We start from the raw sequence: 27,915 nt of genomic DNA, 5'->3' as shown, positions 1-27,915 counted from the left end.
GTCCATGTGCCTGCATGCCTGCGTATGTGTACCCAGCCTACACCTGTGCATCCCCACCATCTTGCTGCTGCCCTCACGGGCACCCACAGGTACTAGCACATTAGCCCATGCATGTGTTCATGCAAATGCATGCAGACCCTTTCCAGTCACATGTGTGAGCACCCTTGGTTCTGGGCATTGACCGGTTAACAGCCTCACCAGAGGTGGTACCAGGCTGGGCATGCAGTGCTCCCAGCGCCAGGAGGCAGAGATGTGTGTGTGTGGCAAGCACACCCTGGTGCTGCCATCACAAAGGTGGAGAAATTCCCAACCAGTAGAAGCAGTTTTCACCCAGGGAAGGACAGCACCCCAGTTCCACCAACAGACATCCATTCACAGCTTCCTGCCTGCTAGTTGTTCTATTCATAGGGAAACCTGCTTGGATCTTGGCTTAACCTGGGCATGTTCTTGTGCAACTTGGTGAGGCCATGCTGCCATCCAACTCTGCCCTTTAGGGGATGGGGACTTGCAGGTTTAGGAGAGGACAATGATATTTTAGGGCCTGGAAAAGACAGACCCTGGTGAGGCCCATTTGCTGAAGCAGCCAAGTTAGCAGCAGTTTTAAAAGCTTTGTGGAAGCTGTCTAATGTTTACTGAGGGAAAAGTATTTGTAAATTGTGCACTGTTGAAGAGCAGGTGTCAACAGAAGTGGAAAGAAGAAGAAATGATTCTCTTCTATCTACTCAACTCATGGTCCCTAGGTTTAACTCAATTCAAAGCATACCCTGGCCTGTTTTCTGCACGGCAAGGGGCAGAGGAGTGGCATGGGCTGGGAGCTGGTGGATTCCCCCACTGGTGGGCTCTGAGAAATCTCCCTCCAAAAGAGAAGCCAGCCAGCCAGGGCTATGGACCTCAGATGGCCCTGAGGCCCCCACATTAGTCCTGTAGACAACCTGGTGCTCCACAAGGCTAGATGGACACAGATATGTGGTGAGTAAAAAGTGGTCTTTCCCCCATGCCCAGGGGTGGAAGAACGAGGATTAAACTAGTAAGAATTGAGGAGGGGTGAGGAAGTATCTATTTCCACGTTTTTCATTTGCTTTCCTGAGTGTTTTTCCCAATATAACATTTAACACTCATATATTTTTAGTCACTAGCTCCATCTTTGCAGAAAAAACATATTTAACTGAGAAGAAAAATATACTATACTTCATGTCTCTCAGCTATTTGTGCCTTGGAATGCCTGGCTATTTGCCGGAAGGCCAGAGCTGAGGCCAAACACTCACGGTGGACAACAAGACCCTTCCAGGGAAGCAGCTGCCAGTCTCGGGGTCGGGACAACCCCTGTGGGTGCAGTTATGATACATGTTGCAAAAATCTGCTACTAATGAAAAAGTATGAAAGTTGCCAATTGAATACTTTTTAAAATGTAAGGAATATATTAATCTCATGGATGCCTCTGTATTCTAGGGTGGGGTTTCTGCCAGGATGCTGGGCCATGAGTCCTGCACACCTGTGTCACCTGTCATGCACATCATGGTAGAGAACTCTGAGAACTGATGCCTTAGCGTGATCTGGACGTTACTTCACACAAGTGACACCTCTGCAGGAAGGGACAAGGGTAGCCTTCCCGGGAGGTGCTCTGGCCATGGGAGCTGCTGGTCAAAGTCTCTGGGCACTCCCTTGCCCAGAACTTTTAAGTTGGACCAAAGTCCTAGCAATGGCAGTTACCAGTTACCGGCCACCTGCACATACCAGCTCACTGAAGTGTCCAGTTGTTAGCTCCATCCCATAGATAAGGGAACGGAGACTCAGAGGTGGGAAATGACAGAATCCCAAGCCTGTGCTTCCCTGACTGCACCTGTATTTCGATGCTGAGAGGCAGGACATGTGCCCATTACAGCTCTTACTTCCTGGTCTTTGAGGACCCACAGCTTCCCTTAACCTGCCTCCCTAACTGATCCTACTTTTCAAGTTTCTTTCTGCCTTCCCTGAGAGTACAGACTGGCATATACTGCATTTTAACACCCTTCACTTTCCAAGCCAGCTCCCCCTTTGCCACTGTCCAAGGATTCCCTTGGAGGAGCAAGGTAACAGACACTGCAAGTAGCCTTCTAATGCTCATTCTTGCCTTTCTCCCAACAGAACTCCATCTTTGTTTGGGGTGGTGCTGTACCGGGAGAAACACTAATTCCACTGTGCCACCTGGCCTTGTGGCCAGACTCAGTCACATCACCCATTTCCAGCCAGCACAGGGTGGACAGAATTTCCTGGGGAAGTTTCTCAGAAAACATGAACCTCTGGCTGGGGGAGGGGATTTTGGCCTTTCTGCCTCTTCCTTCCTGGACCGGAAGCAGCCTGAAGGCTGGAGGTGTAGGAGCCATCCTCTAATGATGAGGACAAAAGCTACACCTCATGGGTGCTAGAGCAGGAAGATGGGAATCAGGCCCCTGGTACTCTGGGGAGATGCCTGCCTCTGGGCCTGGCTCTGAAGCATCACCCCGAGCTTGTGTAAGCTGCTCTCTTTGCTTCTGCGCAGTAGGGTGTTTCCATAGCTGCTTACAGACAGGAATTGAGGCTCAGAGAGGAGTGAGCTGCTCTAGGTCACACAGCCAGTGAGTGTGCTGGTCAGGATAGTGGGAACACCCCCTCCCGCCAGCCCCAGGGCACCCAGGCTCTAGCCAGCTGGGCAGAACAGGCAGCAGAGGAGGCCCGTTACCTGGGGGTGGGGCTGCTGTCACTGCCCTTGCAGGAGCCCGAGTTGCTGCTGCTGCTGAGAGAAGAGGTGCCGTAGGCATCCCGCATGCTCACAGGGGGAGAGGTGCGCCTGGAGGCAGGGAGAAGGGGCAGGGGCTCGTTCTGGCTGGTGGGCAGCTGCGGACACTGGGCAAACACCGCCAGGCCGCTGCGGCCCAAAGGGCCCCCACTTTGGGGTCACCACCAGGGAAAGAAGCAGAGGGGAGAGGGGGACACAGAGACAGGGGTGACAGAACAGACAGTGCAAATCAAGATGGAAAACCAGGAGGCCAGTCCTCCCGGCTCCCCAGGACAAGAACAGAGGCTGGGCAGGGCTGGGGTCTAAGGCTGGGGTCTCATCTGCCCGTATCAAGGGTCCACAACTTCCAGGGTCCCCTATGTCCAGGGAGGAGGTCCCTGTGTGCCCGGACTGAGACAGAAGTGGGAAAGGATGGGGCAGGTGGAGGGCGCAGGGACGGGAAAGTCCCGGGAGGCCAGGTGGGCCTGCGTGGAGACCGCGCTCCAGTAACTGTGACGATCAACCAACAGTCTCACTGAGGGTGCAAACCCAGTGGTCAGTTCTTCAGGACACTTTCATACCTCGTGTCATTTGAGCCCTTGAATGGTCCCAGGAGGAGGCCAGGGTTAGCAAGCCCATTTTAAAGTTGGGCAAATGGGGGAAATGACTTGCTCAGACATCCTGCAAGTTGGTGGCTGAGTGAGGACAGAGGCCCTCCCCACTCCTGCCCCCAGGGGCCAAGGTTCTGGGCAAGGGAGACTCACCTGCGGGATCCAGCAGAGGCCCGTCTACTGCCCGGCAGGGACATGGCCATGAGGCTGCGGGTCCGGGTGAGGGGCGGGATGGTTGGTGTCCCCGGGGCTGAGGAGAGAGGGCGCGTTGGGGAGGCCGTGGGGAGGGCTGGGCCGGGCCACGTCATCCTCTCGTTGGGGCCGCCGCCTGGCATGGCTTCTCCTCTCACCCTTCGACAGGACACCCCTGGACTGAGCAAGGGCCTGGTGGGTAGGCTCTGGCTGCAGCTGCCTCCAGTGAATTTAGCAGGCTCTTGCCACCTGACTTAAAGTCACGACCGTCAGAGCCTCAGGGGTGGCCGGGTATCAGGGGCCCACCCCTGTGTTCTCCAGATGCGTGAGTGTGGAGAGAGCCAAGGCCTTGCCCAAGGCCACGCAAGCTTCAGGGTGGAGCCTCCTGACCCCAGAGCAGCACTGAGTCCTCTATGCTATGAGCCAGGTCTCCTGACTCCTGACCCCTAGGTCCCCACCCCCGTGCTGGCCAATCCTCCCTCCTCGGTGGGGATGCAGGCTGGAGGACTCCTGGAGCAGGACCAAGAACCCCGAATTAGGCTGGGCTAGTCTTGACATCACCTTCCCAGAGCGCCCGTTGGCACATGGCTTCTGTCTATAGGGGAGACAAGACAGACCAACATACCAGCACACGTGTAGAAAGACATATGGATACATATGAACACAAAAGGTACCATGTCCCTGCTATTCCAAGACATGCCACACAGGTCTCAGTGAACATGCTCAGGGGGCCTGCCCATGACACAGGACATGCAGCTGGGCCCTCCCACACACATGCTGCACGCAGGCACGCCCACACCCCTACATGCAATTGTGAGTGCTGATTTTGGTATGCACCAGGAGCTCACGGTACCCAAAGCAGAAAGGAAGGGGACAATGCGAGCAGAACCCCTCCCCTGGGGATGTCTCAGTGGGCTGGCCCTGGTAGGAAGGGACTGTGCCTGCAGAGATGTCTCCTTGGTCCTCTTGACAAGTGGGTAGGGGGACTCAGGCTCTCCGGTTTCTGCCAGGAAGTCCCTAGGCCCCTTTCCTGGGTAGGAGCTTGGGCTCCAAGGGCAGCTCTTCAGGAGTTTAAGGAAGGGAGAGACTCCAAGTGGGGCTGGGTGTTAGCTGTTGTGGGGACTGGCATCAGTCCAGAGCGCCCTGAGTCTGGGGTGGAGGGGCCAGGGCTCTTTGCAGCCAACATGCTAGTCACCTGCCCACACCAGGACCCCAGTTCTCTCCTCCCATGTTCAGAGCAGGGACTAAGGACAGTAGCCTGGGGTACATGATACTTGACCAAGCCCCATTCTGTGCCAGACCCTGCACGTTACATACATTCCACCATCGACTCCTCCCAACCACCCTGTGAGGAAGTGCTGGGATTAGTCTCCTTACAGATGAGGAAACTGAGCCTCCTAGAGGGAAGGGACTTGCCCAAGTCACACCCTCAATGTGTGGCAGGGCCACCCTCTGAACCAGGGACAACCCCAGATGCTGAGGGGCTGGGTTACACAGCCTGGAGTCCCTGTCTGAGGGTACCACCCTTCCTATACCAGGGTCCCGGGGGAGCCTGGTCGTCCTGACCAGTGTGGGGCTGCCTCCTGAGTGGACAAAGGCACTGCTCAGGTGGCCTGTTTCCTGGCTGTAACACAGAATGCGGCCTGTTCCCCCTGGAGGGCCTGGACACAGCCAGCATTGTCTCTGTCCGGAGGTGTCGGGTGCCAGGTGCAGGAGCTGCCAACACCATGCCTGTCACCTGAGCTGCTCACCCCAGCTTGGTGACATGTCTGGCCCATCACGCCCCACTCACCCAGGCAGGGCCTCCTGGAACTGTAGCGCTGGCCCTGGGGGAGGAACCACATGCAGGGCTGGGCGGACAGTGGCGCTCCCTCACACTTGCCAGGGAGGCCCCCAGTGGCTTACCACCTCCCAGGCATGGGAGGGCCTTGACCAGGAGCAGCTGTGGGGGTGACGGTACTCCCTATGGGTGGGCGGAACTTCCAGGATCCTGTCATTGAACCCTTCTGTGGCCAGGCAACCGAGCTGAATGCTTTTGTGTGCCTTGGCCCTTTACTTCAAATAGCAATCCTTCAAGATAGGATTTGTTACCACATTTAGGCCCAAGGTTGCACAGCTACAGGTCTGACCAGATCCTGGCTTCTAGCCCCAGTCAGTGGGGCTTCACTGGCCACCTCCCCACCCCACTACACCCAGCCTCACTCCCTCCTTTCTTGCTTTTGGGAGGATGCAAAGAGGAGGCTGTGACTTTGGGAGGACTTCTGAGCAAAGGCAGGACTCAGACCCCAGGACAGGGCAAGCCAGCTGGGTGAGTGTTGCTAAGGAGCTAGGAAAGTCCAGTTCGAGGTCGAGGCCTAGGTGGTGGGAGGCAGGCAAGATGCCCGGTTTGCCTTGGAGCTGCATGTGGCCTTGGCAGAATGAGGGCTTTGTCCCCACTGTCTCTTCTCCTACCTTGCTTGGCAACCCCACACCCCCCTCCTCTTGGGCTCCCCCTTCCTTCCTCTCTGGCCCCGGGGGTAGGAAGGAGACTGCATTTGTACTCAGATGGAGCCGACAGTCTCCTGGGAGACCAGAGCCAGCCATTCATCTGGTCCAGAGGTGGAAATGGCATTTCCCCTGCTGGGACAGGGCCTTGCAGACGGGGTCCCCTATGGGAGGGCAGAAGCCACCCAAAGGGAGCCACCTCTCTAGGATGTTACTCGGAGGCCTTGGTGTACACGCCCTCTCAGGTCCTCCTTCCCCTCCAGGCCCCAGAGAGGAGGCAGGTTGCCATGGCATCTGTCACCATGCCACCTGCTTGGCCTGGAGTCTCACAGCCGGTCCCCAGGTGGCCAGAGGCCACCACTTGGAATGGAAGGTGGAAAGGAAACCCTTCGCCATGGAGAGCTAGGCTGCGAGTCTTATCACCTCAACCCCAGAGTGAGCCCAGCACCCCCGCCTCCAGCCTTCCTCCATTTCCCCAGGCCACCCACACTGTGGACACCCTGCCATACCTGCCCCTTTGATCAGTCCCTCATATGCCCATTTCCTCAGGGCCTACAGTGGGGGGCCAGGAGATACAGCAGGATCCAGGCGATGGGGGACGGAAGGATGCAGAGAGTCAAACATGTGGGCTCAGCTCCCCGCTTTGCCACCCTCTGGTGCCCCAGGCAGGTCATACCACTCCTCATAGCTTCCTCATCTGTAAGTGGGGCTATAACAGAATGAACTCAGGGGGTGACTATGATGGGGTAACACACACACAACTCAATCCAGTGCCCGTCATACAACACACACTCAAAAATAGGAATTGACAGTATTTTGGAAGTAGGTAATTGTAATGCAATGTGAGCTTCAAAACGAACATATTCAAGGTATAATGGTAGCCTCAGAAGGATCAGGGAAAACTCCAAAAAGAAATTTAAACTGGGTTTTGAAGGATGAATAGGAGTTTACCAGGCAGAGACAGCAAATGGGAAGGAAAAAGAAGCTTGGGCAAAAGCAGTGAATAATTCAACAGCATGGCTGCTCAGGAAACCAGGGGGCTGGGGAGGGCAGAGGACAGTGTGGGTGGGCTGCAGAATGAGGCAGGGCTGGGCTGCATAGAGCCACAGAGCCAGGATCTCAGCCTGCAGGGAAGGGCTTTAAAATGGGGAAGGACACAATCCAACATGCAGTTTAGAAAGCCCCTGGGTAGGAGGCCTTTGTGGCCTATAACCTTCAAGGGACAAGAAGAGAGGTAGGGAGACCAGTTAGGAGGTTATCAAAAACTCCAGGTATGAAATTAGAAGGGCATGTTCCAGGGTCACAGCAGGAGCAAGGGAGGAGGGGGACTGGAACCTCCACAAAATTTACAGAGGCCCCAGATAAGTGAAAACTGGGTAAACCTTGATGTTGTCATTCCAGGCCTGCTCATCTATACCCTTTCCAACCTGCCTCAGCAGCCTGCTGACCCCCAGGAGAGCCCTGTCAGTCATGCCCATGTCTCCGCGTGGGCTGTCTGCCCAGCCTGCGGCACCTCCCTGCCCCATCATCATGTGCTTTCTGCCCCTGCAGGTCTTTCCTCCTGGGACTTCTCCTGTCACTTACTGCCTTGACCATTTAGCATGCCGTGCCTTGGGTTGAAACGCAGGGACCACCACCCTCTGGGGGATTTAATAAAAACAAACACAACCAACATACAACTGTTAGTATCACAATGGTTTGAACAGGCACATTTGATAGTCTAAGGGATTGGATTAGATGGACTCTCAGACACTTCTGGGCACAATGTGCTCTGATTCTAGGGCTGTGAACAAGATGATGGGTTTCCAATTGATGCTTTCTTCCCCTTTAAAACCTTGGGCTCCCGAGTTTCAGTTTCCATCTCTGTAAAATGAAGAAGCTGCATGCTTCAAAGAGACATGATGGCATTTTATTCAATTAGCAAGTTGTGAGGGAGAAACCAGGTACTTGGGTCAATCTAGTATTCTGGCTAAGTGAACATCCTTGTATGCACTATAAATTACCTTTTTTGAAAACACTTGGCCATCAACAAAAGAAGAAAGATATCTTAAAACCCAAGGGAACAGAACAATCTGTGTCTGGTGACTCAAGCCTCTGACAGCTGTAGAAAGAGAGTCCTGCAACCAATAGGACAGAACTTGGGAGGAGCACTTTCTCTGCCAAGGCAACACTAGAATACAGAACATTCCACCAGGCAAACCACAGAGTGCCTGGTGCTCCTAGAAAGCCAAGGCAGACAGAATCAGGAGATGGGAGTCTGGTCCGGGAAGCTTCCAGCAGCCACACTCTGGATTTCCAAGGATTAGTGTTACCAGGGCTGTTCACGGTTGACGAGTCCAGTAAATGTTCCACTGGCTTCACTATCTCGTTAGCCACTGCCATCCTCTTCACTGTCAGTGAAACCTGGGACATTTCTTCTTGGACTTGGGAGGGGAAGAATTCTCTAGCTCCATTTCCGTGTCCTGCACAAGCTGCCCTCAGAGCTGGAACCACAGACAGGAGCCACAGGACTCCACACTGTGGCAACCCCAGGACAGTGACAGGGCAGACCCATGACCTGGCCAAAGGCTGCAAGGGCTTTCCGAGGCAATTGGGAAGGGATTGAAGGCTGAGGCAGTCACCACACAGGACGTCTTCAGTGACTAGAAAATACCAGAGCTTGGAGCGCATTGAACCCAGTGGTCTTCAGACCTCCTTGAGAATCCGCCTCTGGGGCTGCTGAGCAGGTGGACTTCCCCCTTTCATCTGGAGAGGCTTCTTGGTATCTATTCTACATATTGAAGGTCTGAACAAGGCTGCTTTCTCAAGAGAGTTTTGCAGTTTAAAATCTATGTACTATATATATTCTACAATGAGACCCTCCCTCACATTCACTAGGATGGTTTACAGTCACAAGGACAGACAATGAGTATAGGTGAGGGGTGGAGACTTTGGAACTGTCATGGTTGCTGGCAGGGACATAAAATGGCATAGCCGCTGTAGAAACAGTGTGGCAGTTCCTCAAAAAGTTAAACATAGCAACAGAACAAAAGGCATCCTAGATTATGGGATAATATATTCCTAAGAGATTTACCCAATAAGGGGTTTTAACATCCAAATTATATGAAGAACTCATATATACCTCAGCATAAAAAAACCCAAATAACTTGATTAAAAAATGGGTGGAGGACCTGAACAGACATTTCTCCAAAGAAGAAATACAGATAGCCAATAAGCATATGAGAAGATGATCCCCATAGCTAATTATCAGGGAAATGCAAATCAAAACCACAATGAGATATCATCTCAGTCAGAATGGCCACTATCCAAAAGACAAGAAATAACAATTGTTGGTGAGGATGTGGAGAAATGGGAACCCTCTACACTGTTGGTGGGAATGTAAACTGGTGCAGTCACTGTGGACAGCAGTATGGAGGTTCCTCAAAAAACTAAAAACAGAAATGCCATATGATCCAGTAACTCCACTGTTAGGAATTTACCCAAAGAAGACAAATCCCTGATTCAAAAAAATGTATGTACCCCTATGTTTACTGCCACATTATTTACAATAGCCAAGATATGAAAGCAAACAAGGTGCCCATCAACAGATGAATGGATGACAAAGAAGTGGTACATATATATGAGGGAATCTTATACAGCCACAAAAAGAAAAGAAATCCTGCCATTTGCGACAACATGGATGGACCTAAAGGGTATTATGTTCAATGAAATAAGCCAGGTGGAGAAAGAAAAATAGCACATGATTTCACTTGTGGAATCTAAAAAAAATGACCAAAACAGCAGAGACCATAGACACTGAGAACTGACTGGTGGTTACCATGGGACAGGGGTTGGGGTGAGTGGATGAGGAGATAAAGGGGCACAAAAATTCTCAATCACAATATAAACTGGTCACAAGGAGGGTAGTACAGCATGGAGAATATAGCCAGCCATTCTGTAACATCTTCCTATGTTGACAGATAGTAACTGCACAAGTGGTGGTAAGGATGTAATGTGGGTAACAATGTGTTGTATACTTGAAACCAATATAAGATTGTATAACAACTACAATTTAAAAAATGTTAAACATAAAATTACCATAATTTCACCAGTAGTTATATACTCCAAAGAATAGAAAATAGGTGTTCAAACAAAAACTTGTACAGGAAGGCCTATAGCAGCACTATTCACAGTAGCCAAAAGGAGAAACAACCTAAATGTTCACCAATGTCCAATGAATGGATAAACAAAATATACACACACACAATGGAATATCATTTAGTCATAAGAAAGAACATAGTACAGATACATGCTACAACATGGATGAGCCTTGAAAACACTATGCTAAATGAAAGAAGCCAGACACACAAAAAACGTAGATTGTATGATTCCATTTATATGATATGTCCAGAGTAGGCAGATCCATGGAGACAAAAAGCAGATCAGTGGCTGCCAAGGGCTGGGGCAGGAGGACTAGGGAAAGGCTGTTAAGGGACATGGATGAGGGAAATGCTTGGAATTAGATAGTGGTGATGGATACACAACTTTGTAAATGTATCACACCATCCTGATTGTACATTTTAAAAGGGTAAATTTTATGGTATGTGAATTATATTGTGGTGAAAAGCAAATTTAAAAAATCTATATAATGTATCTTTTAAGTGAACAGTCATAAAAGGACAGGCATGGTCCAGAAAGGCACAGGGGATTGTCCAGGATGGCTCAGCAAGCTGCCTCAGGACGGGAACTGAAAGCAGCCCTCCTCCCTCCACCCGACTTCAGGTGGCCAGGCCCAGGGCTGGGCCCGGGGCACATCCTGGTGCTCCTGACTCTGAGCCAGCCTGGAGGAGACAGCAGACTGAGGCTGCCCCTTTGCAAGCATTTGCAAATCCACAACCGCATCTGATCCTCACAAGTTCCCTGTGGAGGGAGGCCAGGTAGGGACCAGTGCATCTGACACTATGGGAAACCGAAAGCTTGCAGAGGTTGTGAGATTGCCCAAGGTCACACCTTGGACTTCCAGGTCATGGGTGCCTGTGTTTCCACTGCACCTGAAGGTCTTGTGATACAGTAGGACTGGGATCATTAGGTTGCCCATGAGAGGAAAAATCCACTTTCTCAGGAGACTCTAAGACCACAGGGGAGAGCCAGGGGTTACAGCCCTGCATCCTGGGCTTCTCATGCTTCCATAGAAGCAGGACACCACAGAAACAGGAGGCAAGTAGGGTAAGAAAGGTTGCTTAAAAAGAAATTCTTCATGTGCCATCTCCCTAACCAGCAGAAGTCTCTCCCTGTTCCTCCAAGAATCAGCCGTGTGGGCAGAGGAGAAGCCCTCACCCTGAGGGCAACAACTCTTCCAACAGTTGTTGCTATCCACCCACCACGGGAGACCCTCTGCCTCCTGGAGCCTTGGGCCCTTGAACTCTTTGAGTCTCATCTGCCTTGTGCTTTCAGTGGGAATCACCCTCCTGACCTGCCTGTCTCTTCGGGCTCCTGCCACAGTGATGAATGGAAGCATGAGGAAGTTCTTAAGACAATTGGAGGACTAAACATTTCTTGCTATTACTGCCATAAGAAGGGGATTACTGTCAGAACCTCTTGAAGGGAATCTCTCTTTCCCTTTCATCAGAGATTGTCCCTGCTTTATCACTACCTCAGGGCAAGTCAGAGCACTCCCAGAGGGTGACTCTAAAATTCCCCGTACCCTCTGCCAGGCCAAGTGCCCTGGGGCGTCTCTCCAGGGCAATGCCTGTAGGCTTCCTCTCTGGTGAGGGGGCCACGGGAGGAACACGGTTTCCATCCCTCCACCACCCCAGCTGCTCCAGGGTTTCCCCTCTACAGACACCCATGGTGGGTGTGGGAAGCCAAGGGGCTGTGGTACCAGCCCCAGCTCAGGGCTGCCTGGCAAGTGGCTCCTGGCAGATGGAGGCCTCTGTCTCTATGGCTTCTTTCTTTTTTCTAGATCCCTGCCTTGGTTCTTAGGACCCTTGAGTCAGGGCCCCACCACCATCCCTGCATTTACCCCCAAGTAGCAAGAGGAGTAACACTCTCTTAATTCTAGAATAGAGAGGATCTTCAGTAGACTTTGTCATAACCTGTCATTTTATAGAGAGAAACAAACCCAGAGAGTTTGTGATTCATCTGAGGTTGCTCATCAAGTGGGGGACAGAGCCTGGGCTGGGAGCTCAACTCCTGACTCTAGTGATGAGGCTTCTGCGCTGCAGTGCTTGCCTCCTGCCTCTGTTTGAATCCAGAGAAAAGGCCAATGAAATAAGAACAAAGGTTAGCTTTTTGAGTAAAGGAGTCATGGAGGAAAGTCTAGGGGTAAGATAGGAGGAGTCCCACCAACTTTAAGGCAGCTCTCAAATGACACGTGATAAAATATACATTGAAATCAAGGCCCAGAGAAGAAGGGAATGCCACAGCCTGACCACAAACACACACATGGCAGCAGCAACAAGGTTCAGATCCAACTCCAAGCTTCCTCTGGCCACCAGTGTAAAATGACTTATGCCTAGTCTTCTTGTTCTCATGGTTAAGGGAGAGCAGGAAGCAGACTAGTTCTTTAGGAAAAATAAAGATCTCCTCAAGTGAATGTTAAAAGAAACGTTTTTACTTGGGATTTGCTGTAGGGGAAGAGGACTGTCCACTGGAACTTGGAAGGAGCACCTAAGAGGGAAAAGGCAGTGCCCGCAGGGCTCACCTTCGCCCTGTATGGGCTGTGCTTCGCTGACATGAGAGTGAAGGACCCGAGGAACACAAGGACCACAGGGCAAAAGGCATGTGGAGATGTTATGTTGTCTGATTTGCCTGGGACAACAGCCCCTTTCCATGGAGAGAGCTCTCTACCCAATCTGAGATCAGAGCGCTTCCATCTTCCTGGGAATCCAAATAAGGAACCAATAAACTCCCTCTCCCTCTCTCTCTTCCCTTGCTTGGCATTTCATGCCAGTCTAGTCCAACTGCCACATTCTATAAGCAGAAAACCGAGGACATGCTGAAGGCCACTACATGAGCTACAGGAGCAGGGGACGTGAGGCTGAAGGTGAGCCGGCTGATTGCAACCCCCTAACCCTTCTGGGCATGCTGCTCCTGTTGGAAGCCAAGTGTCATCTATCTCTTTGAAGTTCCTGGGCGCTCCGCATGGAGGTACTAGCCCAGCTCACCCAACCGTTCCCATTTCAGCCCAGGAGCCATGCACATCAGCATCCTGCATCTGTCCTCCCAGATCCCCATTTTTCTCCAACTGCCAGCTTCCCTGCCATCCTCAGCAGCTGATCCCTGTCCAGCTGATCTCCAAAGGCATTTCCTGTGTCAAGTGGAATTCTTTCACCTTCGCTAAGACCCAGGGCCTTTGATAGGGCCCAACATGGCTTACACTTCCTGGAGGAGGATAAGTAATTATAAGCCCCTCTCCTCTGGGGCTTCTTGAATCTTCTCTCTGCAGAAGCTGCCCCACCCTGTAACTTAATTAATGTGATTTTAAAAGGCTTTAAAAGGGAGGCTCTGCAAACATTTATGCCCTATTTCGAAAGTCCTTTGCCTCAGAATGAGCTTTTCCCCTCTGTCGAGAAGCCAACCAACTCAACAGAAAGAAACCATAGCTTTGGGCTCAAATATACCTGGATTTTCATTCCAAATTCCATCACCCACTGTTTTTATGACAATAGGAACACCACTTTACTTCTCTAAGCCTTGGTCTCCTGCTCTATAAAATGGGGCTAATGATAGTTTCTGTGCACGAATATGGTCATAATCAACAATAATGCATATTAAATGCCTAGCAAGACGCTGGCATGAGGAAAGCACTTGATGAACAGTAGGAATTATTTATTTACCTAAATGCATTCTTACATTTAAAGTTATTCATATATATTACACTTATCCCAGCCCAAAATCTTGTAATAATTTATATCTCAGGAATCCCTGACTTCAGAATCATTTATAACTACTGAGGTCTGTGGGCAAAAAAAAAAAAAAAAGAAAAAGAAAAAGAAAAAGAAAAAAAATTACAAACCAATCATTGTCTACCAACAACAAAATGTCAGGACATTGTCACTTTGGTCTAATGTTTTAAAATGAGCATGTCTGAAATATGAACTCCTGATCCCTTTAGAATATGAATCAGACCATGTAGTGATTCTGCTCAAAACCTTTTCCAATGGGCCCATCTTGGAATAGAAGCCAAAGCCCACCCTTCAGCTGATGCAGAGCCCTGCATCCTGTCCCCAACCCCTTCTCTCTCTGACCTCACCTGCCACTCCTCCACATTCATGCTAATCTGGCCACATTGCCTCCTTGCACAGTCCCATGCAGGGCCTTTGCATATGCTGTTCCCTGTGCCTGGAATATTCTCCCAGATCTCTGCCCTGTGTGTTCTCTGTCCCTCTTCTGGTCTTTGCTCAAACGTCACTTTTTCAGTGAACCCTCCTCGACCACTTTGTCTAAAATGCACCTTTCCCTCCCCCAGCACTCCCTCCCTCACTCTTCATGCTTTATTTTCTCCACAGTCCTTAGCAACAGCTAATATATTTATGTATTTATCTATTTTGTTTATTTTTTCTAGAATATAAACTCCAGAAGGTTAAGGATATTTGTTCATTTTGTTCTTTATTTAATTTCTAGAGCCTAGACTGGTGCCAAGTATACCACTGGCCCTCATTAAATATTTGCTGACTGGATAAGTGGGTCTGCACTCACTTGGGTTGATGTTACTACCCAAGTAAACATGTGCTCTTAACAAATCAAAAAAGGGGCCAAAAAAGCTCTGTAGCTGTTTATAGTTTATAGTTCTTTTTACACAAGGTGTCTAGGTGGGCTTGTCACCCTAATAGATTATGAGCTGGAAGGGTTTTAGTCCTTTCTGAATCCTCAGTATCTAGCAGGGACTGGAATAAAACTCTACTGTGTCTTAAGGGGAAGGATGAAAACAGCAGTTTTAAAGCTGCTGTTCAATCGGTATCTTGCCAGGCACTGTCCTGGGTGCCCCACATCTATTCTCTTAATTCACCCTACATCCCCCGTAGGCTAGGGAGTGTTCCTTCCACTTTGCCACTAAGGAAGCTTAGGCTCCAGAGGCCAACTGGTGGCAAGTAGATGGGAACACTGGGAGTAGAACTCAGAACCGACCCCAGCTGCCTCCGAATTACATCTCCATGCTCAGAAAATCCAGTTAGTTGGCTCAACAGCTCCAAATCCTGACAGCTGCCTCCAGAGAAAGATGAAGATACACAGCTACAGTTGTTTCTCATTATTTGCAGATTCTGTATTTGTAAATTCACTTACTCACTAAAATTTATTTGTAATCTACAAATCAATATTCTCAGTTCTTCCATGGACATGCATGGAACAGTGATGAATTTGAATTCTCTGATATGCACGTTCCCAGCTGACGTTGAACACAGAGGCCTGATTTCACTTCTCATAGTGTGAGCAAGTGTCCTTTCTTCAGCCTATTCAAAATTTTAATAAGTTTGTGTTTTCTGGCTATTTTACTACTTAAAATGGCCCCAAGCACAGTGCTAAAGCACTGTCTAGTGTTTCTGTGCATGGGGAGGCTGTGATGTGCCTTATGGACAAAAACATGTATGTCGGATGAGGTGTGAGTTACAGTGCTATTGACATGAGTTCAGTATGAATGAATCAACAATACACATCAAAGAAGGGAACTGTAAACAGAAACACACATAAAACAAGGTTATCTATCGATCAGTTGATGAAAATGTTGTGACCCAAAGTTCTCAGGAGCCTCACCCTGTATTTCCCCTTGGAACAAGTGCAGTATCTGCTAATTCAGGCTTTGCAGAGGCTTTATCAAATGCAACTATTGCAAATAATAAGTATCAATGGTACTAAGCACAGCTATCCAGTACACAGACTTGCACACAATAGGTGTAGCTGTGTTTACACACAAGCGTGCACACGTAATTGCATTCATCTATGTGTGCTTGGCTCCACATAGTAAACACTGCCACCAGCACCAGCAGGGCCCCTCCTGGAGGCGAGATGACAATATGCAAGAGCACCAGGGGTAGAGTCAGACACCCCTGGATTCAAATCCCAGTTCAGCTGGGAGTTGTGTGTCCTCAGGCTAGTCACACTCAGGACCAATTTCCTTTACATATGTGAGGTTTATTGCTGTTATAACAAGAAAGTGAGGCTGTGCAGGTCAAGCTGCCAAGTGCAGTACCTAGCACATGACAAGCCACAGCTGGGATAGTTCCTGGCAGACAGTAGGACAGCCTTTTAAGGCCTATGTGTTTGTGTAGGGCATGTATGGGACAGCCAAATTTAGGGCTGCCTCCTCCTTAGCAGACTGACCTTCCTGCTTCCTGCTCTGTAGGCCTGGGCCTCCGGCTCAGTGCCATCCCCGGCAGTATTTGTAGACCAGGAGTTAGGGACCCAGTGGGTCAAATCCAGAAGGTGCTCAGAGGCAGGTCCTTTGGGACTCCACAGGTCCCAAACTAGTGATCAATAGGCCATATCATGCCTGAGGACTACTTTCCTTTAACCTGCATATATATATATATTTTTTTAAGTCAACATTTATAAATTGAGAGATTCCACATTTTAAAAATCCAGATTTCTGGCTTTTCTTAAACCCAAAGATCTTGCAGCTCTGTGTCTGCATTCCTGTGTGGCAATGATGGGCTGAGGCTGAGAAATGGCCCCTTTTTGCCAGTGTTCTTACTAGTGTTCTTGCTCTTACACCTGGGCTGTATTGTTTGTCGGCTGCCTAGCACTGGAGTTTGGAACCTCTGGACTGGTTCAATCTCATTTTATAGGTAGAGGGTAGAGGATTTAAGGTCAGTAGGTATTTGGCACTTGTCCAAGGCCCCAGGTAAATCAGTGGTGGTGCTGGGATTCGAACCCTAGACCAGTCCAGCTCTGAATCTGGGGCACTGGGATGCACAAGGAGATTGGGAACACAGAACAGGGGACTTGGGCCAAGGGGGAAATCCTGTTCAGGAAAAACATACTGGAGCCTGACAGGTAAAACAGAGAACACTGGCTCTGGCTGTAGTTAGCCAAAATCTCTCTTCTTTCCGTCTGCTGGCAAACACTGGCCTCCCCCACGGTGTAAGATAAACCCCGGCACCGGCCATGTTGACACAGGCTCTCGGGTGTCCCTCTTGCCTGCCTTTTCCCTGGAGCAGGCAGAGATCTTCATAATCATAGGGCCTCTTGGGGCAGTGTGCAGGGCAGGGGATTTTTCCTAGGGCAGAATCCAGCTGGAAACCTAGTTCTTAGCAGAGGGTTGACCAGGGGGGTTTAGCTTTCTCATCTGTAAAATGGGGTTTCAACAGTGAAGATGTAATTAGATAATGCATGTGCTTGGCCTGGCACACACTGCCTGGGAACACTAGTTTCTGCCCCTTATTTTATAAACCAAAGCCTGAGGCAAGTGAATAATTCATCCCAAATTGGTCATAGGATTAAAAAGGGCACCCCTTAGCTTCAACTAGGGAATTTTTAAATGTTAAATATATTTGTGAAAGTAGTTATTATAGTTATGAAAGTAGCACATGCCTTTTTTAAAAGAAAACCTTCCAGTTTTGCTACTCAAAGACAAACCATTGATTAATATGCTGCTCCTTTTAGTTTTTTTTTTTTAGCACAGAAAAATCCTGTTTTTTGGGGGAAGGGTGTTATTTTTATATAGTTATAACTATGGTATATGTGCATCTTTATATTTCTTCAAAAAATTTAACATGGCTTAAGAATTGCCCATAATATGGCATATTCTTTATAAAAATTATTTTGGGGAGCTACAAAATACTCCATTTCATGGATCCATCATGGTTAACTTCCCCCTCTGCTGATCATTTAAGACTTTTTCACTATCAAAAAGAATGCTACCATCAATACCTTTGCCCCTAATTACATTTCTGTATTTAGAATTATTTCCTCAGGATAGATCCCCAGTGGTGGATTTATAAGGTCAATGAATATGCTGCCAACCTGCTTTCCTAAAGAGTTGAGTAGCCAGTTAATTCTCCCTCCATAACATGCACACCAACTGTTTTCCACTAGACAAAACAACTGGCACTTACCTTTGCTTCCCAAAAGGCAGAGTCCAAGTTCAAACACAAGAATCATCCCAAATGACTTTTCATTGTCTCTTCAGCCTTGTGGCAAGTCATCTTCACTCCCATGTGGCAAGGGAGGAAACTGAGGGCTCCTGGTGAGACCTTGCTCAAAAGTGGCCTAGCTCCAAGACTGAAAGCACATCTCCCAAAGCTTCTCCCCTCTCCTAACCACAGCATTTCCTATCTGTGGGGCGGCTCTGGCAGGGCCCTTTCAGCCACTATTTACCAAATGTCTATTGCATGCTGGCTTCTCTGATGTCCCAGTCGTCAAAGCGCGCGTTGGGAGAGGTTGGGTAGAGGAGGGAGGGGTTGATCTGCAGAACTCGGGAGGAAGCACCCTTGAGCAGGGTTCTGAGGGATGGATGCAGTGCTGTCTGTGAAGGAGATTTCAGATCCAACTCAAGGGGCAGGTAGTCATGGAGAGAAGGAGGAGTAGGAGAGCTACAGGGGGCTGGGTACCACTAGGTATACGGGATAGGGGTTGCTGGGATGTAGAGAGGAGGACTGGGCATTGGGGGATCACCTTTTAAGCCTGCAGAGAAAAACTTCTGAGCAGAGGAATGGCAAGGTCAGGCTTCTGCTACAGAAGATACCCCTGCACTGGCTTTGCTGAAAATGGAATGGAAAGAGGTAAGGAAAGGAAGTGAGAGAAGCAAAGATGGCTTCAAGAGAAGTCTAGGAGGCAGACTCTTCAGGAGCTGGAAATGAGGGAGAGGGAAGAATGGCGGTGATGCCCAGGCCCCTGGTAGGCTGGGTTGGGGGGGAGTGGATATTCATCGCTGCCTGCTTGATGTTCAGTTGTCCCTTTCCCCTTAACAACAGAAGCTTATTTTTGCTGAGGTGTGGCAATATACCCAGCTTAAAACATACAAATGTCCAGAGTGGCAGTGGCAGATCTGGCCTGTGTGCTGTGAGCAGCAACACCCTGCCTGGACTTGAGAACATGGCTGGCTGTTGTCTAGGCTGCAAAGGCGAAAAGAGAAATGGGCATCATGCCGTTAGTGGCTTGAAGTCTTTCCAGGTGCCAGGGACAGGGCTGCATTCAGAGCCAAAGCCTAGCAAACACTTGCTGAGGAGGTCAGGCAGCCAAACAGATGAGCTAGGAGTCCTGAGAACCCCAGGCAGACAGCAGGTTCCAGGAAAAGTGGCCCTGAAAGACCCCCACTGGCCCTCTCTCCCGGGGCATGGTCTGGCACAGCAGAGAGTGCAGTGCTAGGGGCCAGGACACCCAGCTCTGCTACTGGGTCACAGGCCTAAGGGCACACCTCTCTTGACCTCTTTGCACCTCTGTTTCCCAGTCTCTAAGATCAAGATAACCACACCTCCTATGGAGCTGTCTTGACAACCCAGCCCCTGTCTTCCTTATCAGCCTCATCTCCCATCCCCTCTTGTCAAACACCTTCACTGAGCTCACCTGCACATTCACCTTGCTTTGCCCTCTGCCTAGAAAGCCCTTCCAAGCTTTTACCTACTTTTCTTCCAGGCTCAGTTCCAGCACAGATGCCTGTGTGCAGCCTCCCAGGAGACAGAGGTCATGGCTCCCTTGGTGGTGACCCCATTGTACATGTTCCTTTTGGAGCATTTCTTAAACCAATAGGACACAGGTTTTTATACACACCTCCACCTGTGGACCCCAGTCTTCCATCTTCTGGGGGTTTCTATGCACACACACGCTCACACACACACAGGTATCTGGCTGAAGCAGCCTGCTGGTGGGCTGTGAAAGGGCTCTGGCAGAAGAGGTGATGGTGTCCTCAGCAGGCTTCCCAGCAGAGCATTGCTTCACCTGGCACATCCCCAAACCTGGCCCAGTGTACAGCTCAACAAACCCTCCTTAATGACTGTATGGCTCCTCCTCCTCTGCCCCCTAAAGGCCTTCTGATGGCAACAGATAGCGCCAGCACACAATCCTCGCCCCTGGAGCTAGGCCGGTCGGCTGGAGTGCTCTGTACCATCCTCTCACCCATACATAGGCCTTGCTATGCGCCTCTTACAGACTGGGGAGGGAGCCTCAGAAAGATTATCTGACTCGTCTGGGGTCACAGAAATAAAGGATGTCAAGGTAGCCAGACATGAGCCCTTTTCCTCCAGAGGTCAGTGTGGGCTCTGATGATATACCCTATGGGATCTCAGGGACTCAAGCTCCCTATTTACAAAATGGAGCTGTGGAGATGTGTGGACTTCAAGTGTCTCTAGGTGCTTCCTGTGATCTAGATGGTAGCAGAGGAGGAAAGAATTCAGGAGTCTCTCAGGAAGCCAGTCTTTCCGAGTCTCCCGCTCTTGGACTCTCTCTCTCATACTCACACACATACACAACCACACTGAGCCTGCAACTCCCACAGGGCCCTTGAGGGCAAGACACAGATCGGGAAAAAATATTTGCAAACTATATATTTGACAACTTCTATTCAGAATGTATGATGAACTCCTACAACTCAATAAGAAGACCAACAACCAAGTGATGAAATATTTTACAGTAGGCAAAATATTTGAACAGATATTCACTAAAGAAGATGTACAGACGGCAAATAAGCACACAAAAAGATGTTCAACATTTGTCATTATGAAAATGCAAACTAAAGCCATAGAGATACCACCCCACACCTACTGGAATGGTTAAAATTAAGAAGGCTGCAATACCCAGTGCTGGTAAGGATGTGGGGGAACTGGAATGCTGGCACACCGATGACGGGTTGGCTTCATGGGTTACCCTATGTCAAAATGGAGCAAACTGTACATTCCAAGTGTATTCAAATCTCTGGTGTTGACTATACTTCAGGGAGTTGGAAGGAGGGGCAGCAGCAGAAAGCAGGAGGGGCCTTTGTTAGGAAGTCAGGCACATGCATGTAGACAGACACTCAGAAAGACAGACACATATACACGTGTTGGGTGAAATTGCCACTTGGCCTCTAGGGAAGCTCTAAGAGTCTCTAAACCCAGGTTTCCATCTGAAAGGGATACTACAAGGATACTACTTGTGATCTGCTCCTTATCTTTCCAGGGTTCTCCCTGTGTGCCTGGCTTGGGCAGCACAACCCAAACAGAAGGCTGCGTGGCCAGCATGGCTTCCAAAGAACAGGAACTGCCCCTCCCACAGAGGAGCTGCTCATGCCTGTCTTGGAAGGGTGGATTCTGTGCCAGGCATCACAGGCCATCTGCCAAGTTCCCTCTTCTGAGCTGCCCCCCAAGCTTCCAGAGACCCCTCTGGTAGGAGGCTGGTTAGCACCAGCTCTAAGGGAACACAGAGGTATCTGGAGGCATCAGGCCCTAGTGACTCAGTCCTGACGATGTAGCTGAAAGGCTCAGGGCACAGTTAGAGCCTTTGAAGGGGGGGCCCAGCAGCAGAGGGCCAAAGCTGCCAGAGCAGTGTGTTACCTGGCCTCACAGGCAAGGCCTACCCTGGCCCAGGCCCACCCTTCCAGCCTTGTCTCCCTTCTGTGTCCTCAACCTCAGGCAGCAACTACTGACCACTGCGGGCCTGGCATCTGGCACTTTACTTCAGAGAACACAGACTGATACTGGCCTGCTGCAGAAATACTTTAATATGTGCATTTAAAAATGCTGCCTAGTTGACCACATTAAAAAAATCAAGAAATGTCACAGACAAACATCCATGTTTCTGTCTCATAAATCAGAAGATCTGACAACACTGACAATATTGGGCCCACATTCCCGCAGGGCAAGAATGATGGGAGGGGGCTAGCGGCTGCCTCTTTCAAGCAAACACTTTTCAGTTTACTATAATCCCTAAACAGCCCAACCAACCTGGTTTGCCTCTGTACACAACTGAGTTTGAGGTCTCTTGCTTTATGTTTTATTCTGGCATATGAACCTCCCAATGACTTTCTGAGGTAGACAGAATCATGTCCCCATTTGACAGATGAGAAAACAGATTCTGAGAGAAGTAACTTGGCTAGGACGCGAACGCAAGCAGCTCAGCTCCAGAGCCAAACACAAGGACACTGGCCTGTGGTCAAATGAGGAAAATATGGACAAGTTAGTTTTAATAAAGCAAAATATATTCAATTTGAAGGAGCACCTATTTTTTTTTTGTCCTGATATATAGTCTTCTTGCTTTGGGGATAGAAGTGCTAAAATGTTCCTTCTCTCACTTATATGAGAGTGATAGTAAACAGAAATACATTTAAGCATCATTTGAATGTCCTTACCTGGCAAAATAAAAAGTTGGCCAACCTAGGATAGAATCCCAAATGCACAGATCTTTGAAATCAAAGTCTGAGAACCACTGCTCTGAGACACAGCCTTCTTGTCCCAGCGTGACAGAATGATGGCATGCTTCTGCTACTCATCCTGGTTCCAAAAAACCCCTTTATCTGTACCTCATCCTATCTTTGAAGAGGTGGCTTTTGAACTGAGCCTTTCCCAAGCCCTCTCCCTCCAGCAAACCCACAGAGCATTTGTTCATGCCTCTTGTTATATTTATCTCATTCTTCCTCAAGTTACAGTTATCTGTATCTGATCCATTCATGTACCCCCTAAAGTGGTTACAGAACAGAAGAAAGAGTTGCTGAATTATTAGGCAGTCGGAGCTTGAAGAGCCCTTGGACATTACCACCTCTGGCTCTCATTTTGCAGGTATGGAAAAGTGAGGGGCTTTGCCTCAGGCCACCCAATGAGTTGATGGCAGAGCCTAATGAGGACCCAAGTCTCCTGACCCCCTCTGTGCTGGCTCTTTCCACTGTGCCAGGCTGCTTCCCAGACACTCCCTGTCGGTTGGCTCAGCATCTCAATTCAGAGGACAGTGCCAAGCATGTGACCAACACTTCATAAATATCTGTCCATTAAGAGGTGCAAAGCAGTCCCGGAACATAGGCCTCCCCTTGTCTAAGGGCCCTCAGCCTAGCTTCTTGTCACCATATCAAAACTTTAAGCAGTGTGAGCTTCCCATCAAATGAAGCAATGACCCCTAAGGCCTCTGATGACCTGGATATGAAAAGACCCCATATGGCTCAGAAATGCAATCCCAATTAGACTAGAGTTATGAGTCCAGACTTGCTGAGTAATCTTGGGCAAATGCCTTCACCTCCCTAAGTGTTAGATGCTCCAAACAGGTAGAATGCTGAGAGAATAGATATGAGGAAGAATTCCCAGGCCTACTGGATGGTTATTTAGTGCTCCATAGGCTGTATTTCCAAGAGGAGTTTCAGAGTCCTGCCTCTAGAAGCCTCCAAGGACAGGAAACGTTCCAGGACAAATGAATAGTCCAACTGGAACTGTGCCACAGCCTGAGCTTGAATGGTCCCTCAGACTCTGCGGCCGCTTTCTGGGTTGCTGGGGGAAAGAGCCAACAAGTCTTGAGAACTGTTAAGAAACTTCCTCAACTGGGTAGATGATACTGATGTGATGATGATAATGAAGATGACCAGTCACAGACTCAATGCAGAAAGTCAGAAGGTGACAATGGCACTGCATCTCTAAAGCCTTCCTGACCCACTAAGTAGGAAGACCATCCACCTCCCTCTGTCTCCCATTGTACCCCAAATTAGTCACATCAGTACGTGTCACAGCTCCTAGATGGCTTATCATGACTACATGTTTAGATATTTGTCTCCCTCTTAGATCGGAGCCTCTTGAAACTAGGGATCACTTCTTACTCTTCGCTATATCTTGTGCGCTTAGGGATGGCTAATGAAGGGTCTGGTTAACAAAGAAATGCCGATCAATTATCAATGTTCAGCTAGACAAGGAATCCCTTCTACCACTTCTGGGACAAGGTGGAAGCACGCAGGCCTTTTAGAGCCAATGGACGCATCCACTCCCTTTGCAGGGAAACTGGCTTACCCAGGTTACTCAGTCAATGAAAGGGCTGAGACTAAAAGCAACCCTTTTGACTCCCAGTACAGTTTACTTCCAGCTAACCTTTCTCAGGTTCTACAACACATTAGCTATGCAACTCTGGGCAAGACCCTTTGTCTCTCTGCCCTGACTTTCTCACTTGTAAAATGGTTAAAATTATAGGAGCCTACATAATGGGATTGTCTGAGGAGTAAATAAGTCAACCTGGGTAAGACAGAGCAAGAACATAGGGAGCACTCAAAAAGTGTGTTTATTGTGATTGTCATTCAGGCCCAGCCATTCTACTTGGCAAAGGGGCACCCATCTCCCATCAGCAAAGCAGCACTCACAGAGAAAGGAAGACTCTCCAACCCTAACTGACACACTCCTGGACCCAGCAAGTCCCTGCAGCAATCACTTGGGGGAACATCTGGTCTCTTGCCATGAATCCATGGCAGCTTTCCCTTCTCCAAACCCCAATGCATGTGTTCAAGTACACACACAACTCACTGTGATGACAGCAAGGCATGTATGGGGAGGCAGCAAAGCTTTTAGATCAGCTTTTGAGTCAGACAGACAGGTGTCAGATAGAAGTTCTGCTACTTCTAGTTGTGCAGTCTTAGGCCAGTCAATCTCTCTAAGCCTCAGTCTTCTCATCTTTCAAATAGGTGTAATTTGTTTGAGGATTACCTGAGAGAGTAATGATCTGGTACTCCATAAATGATACTGAGAGTAATAATAATGGCCCCATTTTTAACAAAATCCACTTGACAGAATGTCAGAACCAGAAGGAGCCTTAGGGATCATGTAGCCCAGTCCTCTTGTTTTATAGTGGGGGACCCAGAGGTCTTCCGAGAAGGTGTGATTGGCCAAAGGTCACACAATGAGGTGGTGGTGGAACAAGATTTTCTACTTTGCACCCACTAGATTCTCCTTATCTGTCCCAGCCCGCAAACACAGCAAGTGGTCAGAGTCGCTATCTCCCCAATCTCTTCCCTTCAAGATCATCTTCCACTAGTCAGCACCATCTGTCTGCCAACATCACCACTCTCCCAGGTACATCTAACCCCTTCAAGCCTGACTCGAGGGGAAGGCAAAACAACTTTTGGTCACTGACAATAGCAGTAATAACAGTATTAGTAATAGCAATAATAATAATAATGGCAACCAGCAGCCTGCACAGTGCCCTGTATTTAGTGCTTTTACGTACTGTCAACACGGTCTCTAGTTTCTAACCTAGTTAGGGGCATAATATCCTCAAATTTACTCAATTTAACACTTACTGAGTAGCTATTTTGTGCCAAATCACAGGCTAGCAGTTGGAGACACAGAAAGAAGAGACAGGGCCTCTGTTGGGAGAAGCCCACAATCTCATGGGGATTTAGGGTAGGTGGGAACATAACTTCTTTTGGCCCAGATGGTGCATCAGCCAAGTGCCCTGGCCCACCCGATCAGGAGGCTTCTTTGCTGTCAAGAGTCGGAATGTATCTGTGCAACAAATTGGAGCAAGAAGGGCTGAATGCAAGGCTGAAAATGACAGCAGGAGGGGAGGTAAATAATAGAAAATGCAGACACCCAAAACATGACTGCATTATCTCAGGACGATTCTAGTGAGAGGCTCCAGGGAGGGCAAGGGAGCAGCAGTGGGACCAGGAAAGCACCCCGCCTGCACGCAGGATTCTGGTGCTTCTGCTGTTCCCTTAGGGACTCTGCCTTCGGCTATAAGATTTTCCAAACCCAGTGTTGGGCTATATATGCCTCCTTGGGACCATCATTTGCTAGAATGATGTCACAGCCTCTCAGTGGAAGTGTTTGTACCTCCTTGTTGCTTCTTAGGCCCTCAGCCCAGAAGCCCAACACACTCCAGCATTCATTATTCCCTGGCAGGGACACCATCCGCAGGGATGTGAAAGGGGCTGGCAGGCAGCCAGCCCTCCCTTCTCCCGGGAGTCTATCTCCCAAGTCCTGCATCCCTGAAAACCTACTATGTACCAGACACTGGCACTATTTTCAGAGCTTCCATATACATCTCATTTAATCCTCATATCAACTCTCCGAGTCATGAACCCCTCTTCCCAGATTTACAGATGAGGAAACTGGAGCTTGGGATGGGAATTAGCTTGACAGAGGTCACCCCCGTGATGGCACAGGAATGCCAGTATAGGACTGTCTAATGTGCCAGTGCTGTGAGATTCACAAGGTCAATGTTTCACTTGAGAAGTCCAGAGTTGAGAGAGATCAACTGAGGAAACCCTGGTTATTTCACAGAATCAGGTTTAAATTCCAGGTTGTTTTATTTTAGTAGAGGGGTGACTCTGACATGTAAGAGCTACTTGAGTGGCATACTAAAATTGTACAGACCATCTAATCCAACTCCTGCATTTAACAGATGAACAGACAGACACCCACGCCTGGAGAATTTTAAGATGGCTACTTGTGGCCCACTAGCAAGCTCAGGGACTAGAACCCCAGTCTCTGGCACCTCCCCTATACTACCCTGCCTGCAGAGATCACCTTTTTCTGGTAAGCTTCTCTAGCTCATCCCATACCACCAGATGGGCAGAGAAGGCAGAGGAAACAGGCAGCGTTTGACCAGGGCTTTCCTCAGTCCACAGGAATGAGAAAGGGGAATTGGGGCCTCCCAGGCTAGCAGGGGTTCCAGACAGCCCAGCTCCCTGCTGAGGAGCAGAAGGAGAAAACATTATATCCATGGAAGCTACAGAGAGACTGAGGCTCAGATCTCCCACTCTCAGGGTCATGGGCATATTTTCCAGATCTACTGCAGGGCTTTGCTGCTTCTCAGGGGAATATGGGAAGGAAGCAGTAGTTGGCACTTGACCTTGGGTTGGGTGTGGGGTTCCATCTTTCTCCCAACCCCAGGTATACCCCACTCCTCCCCCAAGAAGTAAAGAGGCTTAAATGTTTGCTAAATGCCAGAAGACGAAGACAAATAGGAATAGGGTGGTCCCTAAAACCCTCTTAATCGCCTACCTTGGGCATCCTCCCCGCTTCAATCAGCATCCTGTAATTAGTGAATTTCACAGTGTGTGTGTGTGCGCGCGCGCGCGCGTGTGTGTTGGGGGGGTGCTTAGAAGGATGTTGGGGAATGAAGGGGGGGGATAAGAATGAGTCACAGCCAACCCTCGGCCTGTGCCCTCTGAGGGATTCTGCCGCAGAGACCGTCTCCAGCTACCCCCGCCCGCCGCCCTGTAGCGCAGGGCTCTCGCCCGGCTCCCCGCGGCCTCCTCACCTGAGTCCACTTGCTCCGCAGCCCTGCCGGTCACACCACTCCGGCCCCGCTTGGCGCAGCGCCTCTGCAGTCGCCGCTGCAGCTGGCCCTGATCAGCAACCTGCGGCGGCGGGGAAAACAGACAGGGGCGGTGAACACGGGTGGAGACAGCCGGGCAGCCGAGCCCCCAGTCACTGACAGCTGGGCCGCCGCAGCCAAAAAGCCTGGAGGGCGGGCCGCCTGCCGGGCACCGGGTCAGATCCTCCTCCCAGCCCGCGCCTTTCCTCCCCCGAGCCCGCACTGGGCACTCTGGGCTGCGGTGGACGCAGCTCGTGGGGGGACCCGGAGGTCTCCAGGGTGCCTGTCATCACCTGCCGAGGCTTCCATGGCTTCGGCTGCCCTGCCCAGGCCGCCGAACTGCTCTCCGGAGCCTCTGCTGGAGGCGGCTAGCAGGCTGCCGGGAGGGCGGGGAAGGAGGGCGAGGTAGATGGAGGATACCAGCCAGTCGGCGGCTCGCCGGCAGCTGCGTAAGCGGCCCGTCTTCTTTTTCCTTCTTAAAGAGATAGTTGGCATCTTGCTCCTGCGGGAGCGGGAGCAGAGACCTGAGCACCCACACCAGCCTGTACTCTAAGCTGGGTGATGAGGCATGGCAGAAAGCACATTGGTTCACTAACAGGCTGTGTGATCCTGGGCAAGTTCCTTCACCTCTCTGGGCCTCAACTTTCTCATCTGTAAAGTGGAATGATGATACCAATCTCACTTCCTGCCACATAGTCAGCTTATGTTAAATAGTAATTTTAT

At 49.7% G+C, this 27,915-nt stretch overlaps 1 protein-coding gene across 7 annotated transcripts in view; it reads right to left on the bottom strand.

Annotated features, from left to right (window-relative positions):
* Positions 1–27,602, bottom strand: part of SNPH (syntaphilin) — a 34,765-nt gene extending 7,163 nt beyond the window's left edge. Inside the window, exons 1-5 of one of the 7 annotated variants that reach the window (XM_073236770.1) lie at positions 27,486–27,602; positions 27,136–27,235; positions 5,330–5,363; positions 3,499–3,595; positions 2,699–2,905 (exon numbers count right to left, since the gene is read on the bottom strand). In XM_073236770.1, coding sequence (XP_073092871.1) covers positions 2,699–2,905; positions 3,499–3,548 — 257 coding nt within the window. In that variant the 5' untranslated portion in view covers positions 3,549–3,595; positions 5,330–5,363; positions 27,136–27,235; positions 27,486–27,602. Of the gene's footprint in view, positions 1–2,698; positions 2,906–3,498; positions 3,718–5,329; positions 5,364–27,135; positions 27,236–27,485 lie in introns of all 7 variants that reach the window. The other 6 variants (XM_073236772.1, XM_073236768.1, XM_073236769.1 and 3 more) reach the window with 6 other exon arrangements.
* Between the last annotated feature and the right edge of the window lie 313 nt (positions 27,603–27,915).

The sequence above is a fragment of the Manis javanica genome, chromosome 5 (genome assembly GCF_040802235.1).
Source record: "Manis javanica isolate MJ-LG chromosome 5, MJ_LKY, whole genome shotgun sequence".
Lineage (NCBI taxonomy): Eukaryota > Metazoa > Chordata > Mammalia > Pholidota > Manidae > Manis > Manis javanica.
The sequence above is the reverse complement of the archived record's forward strand: the minus strand, read 5'-3'. Positions and strand labels throughout refer to the sequence as shown.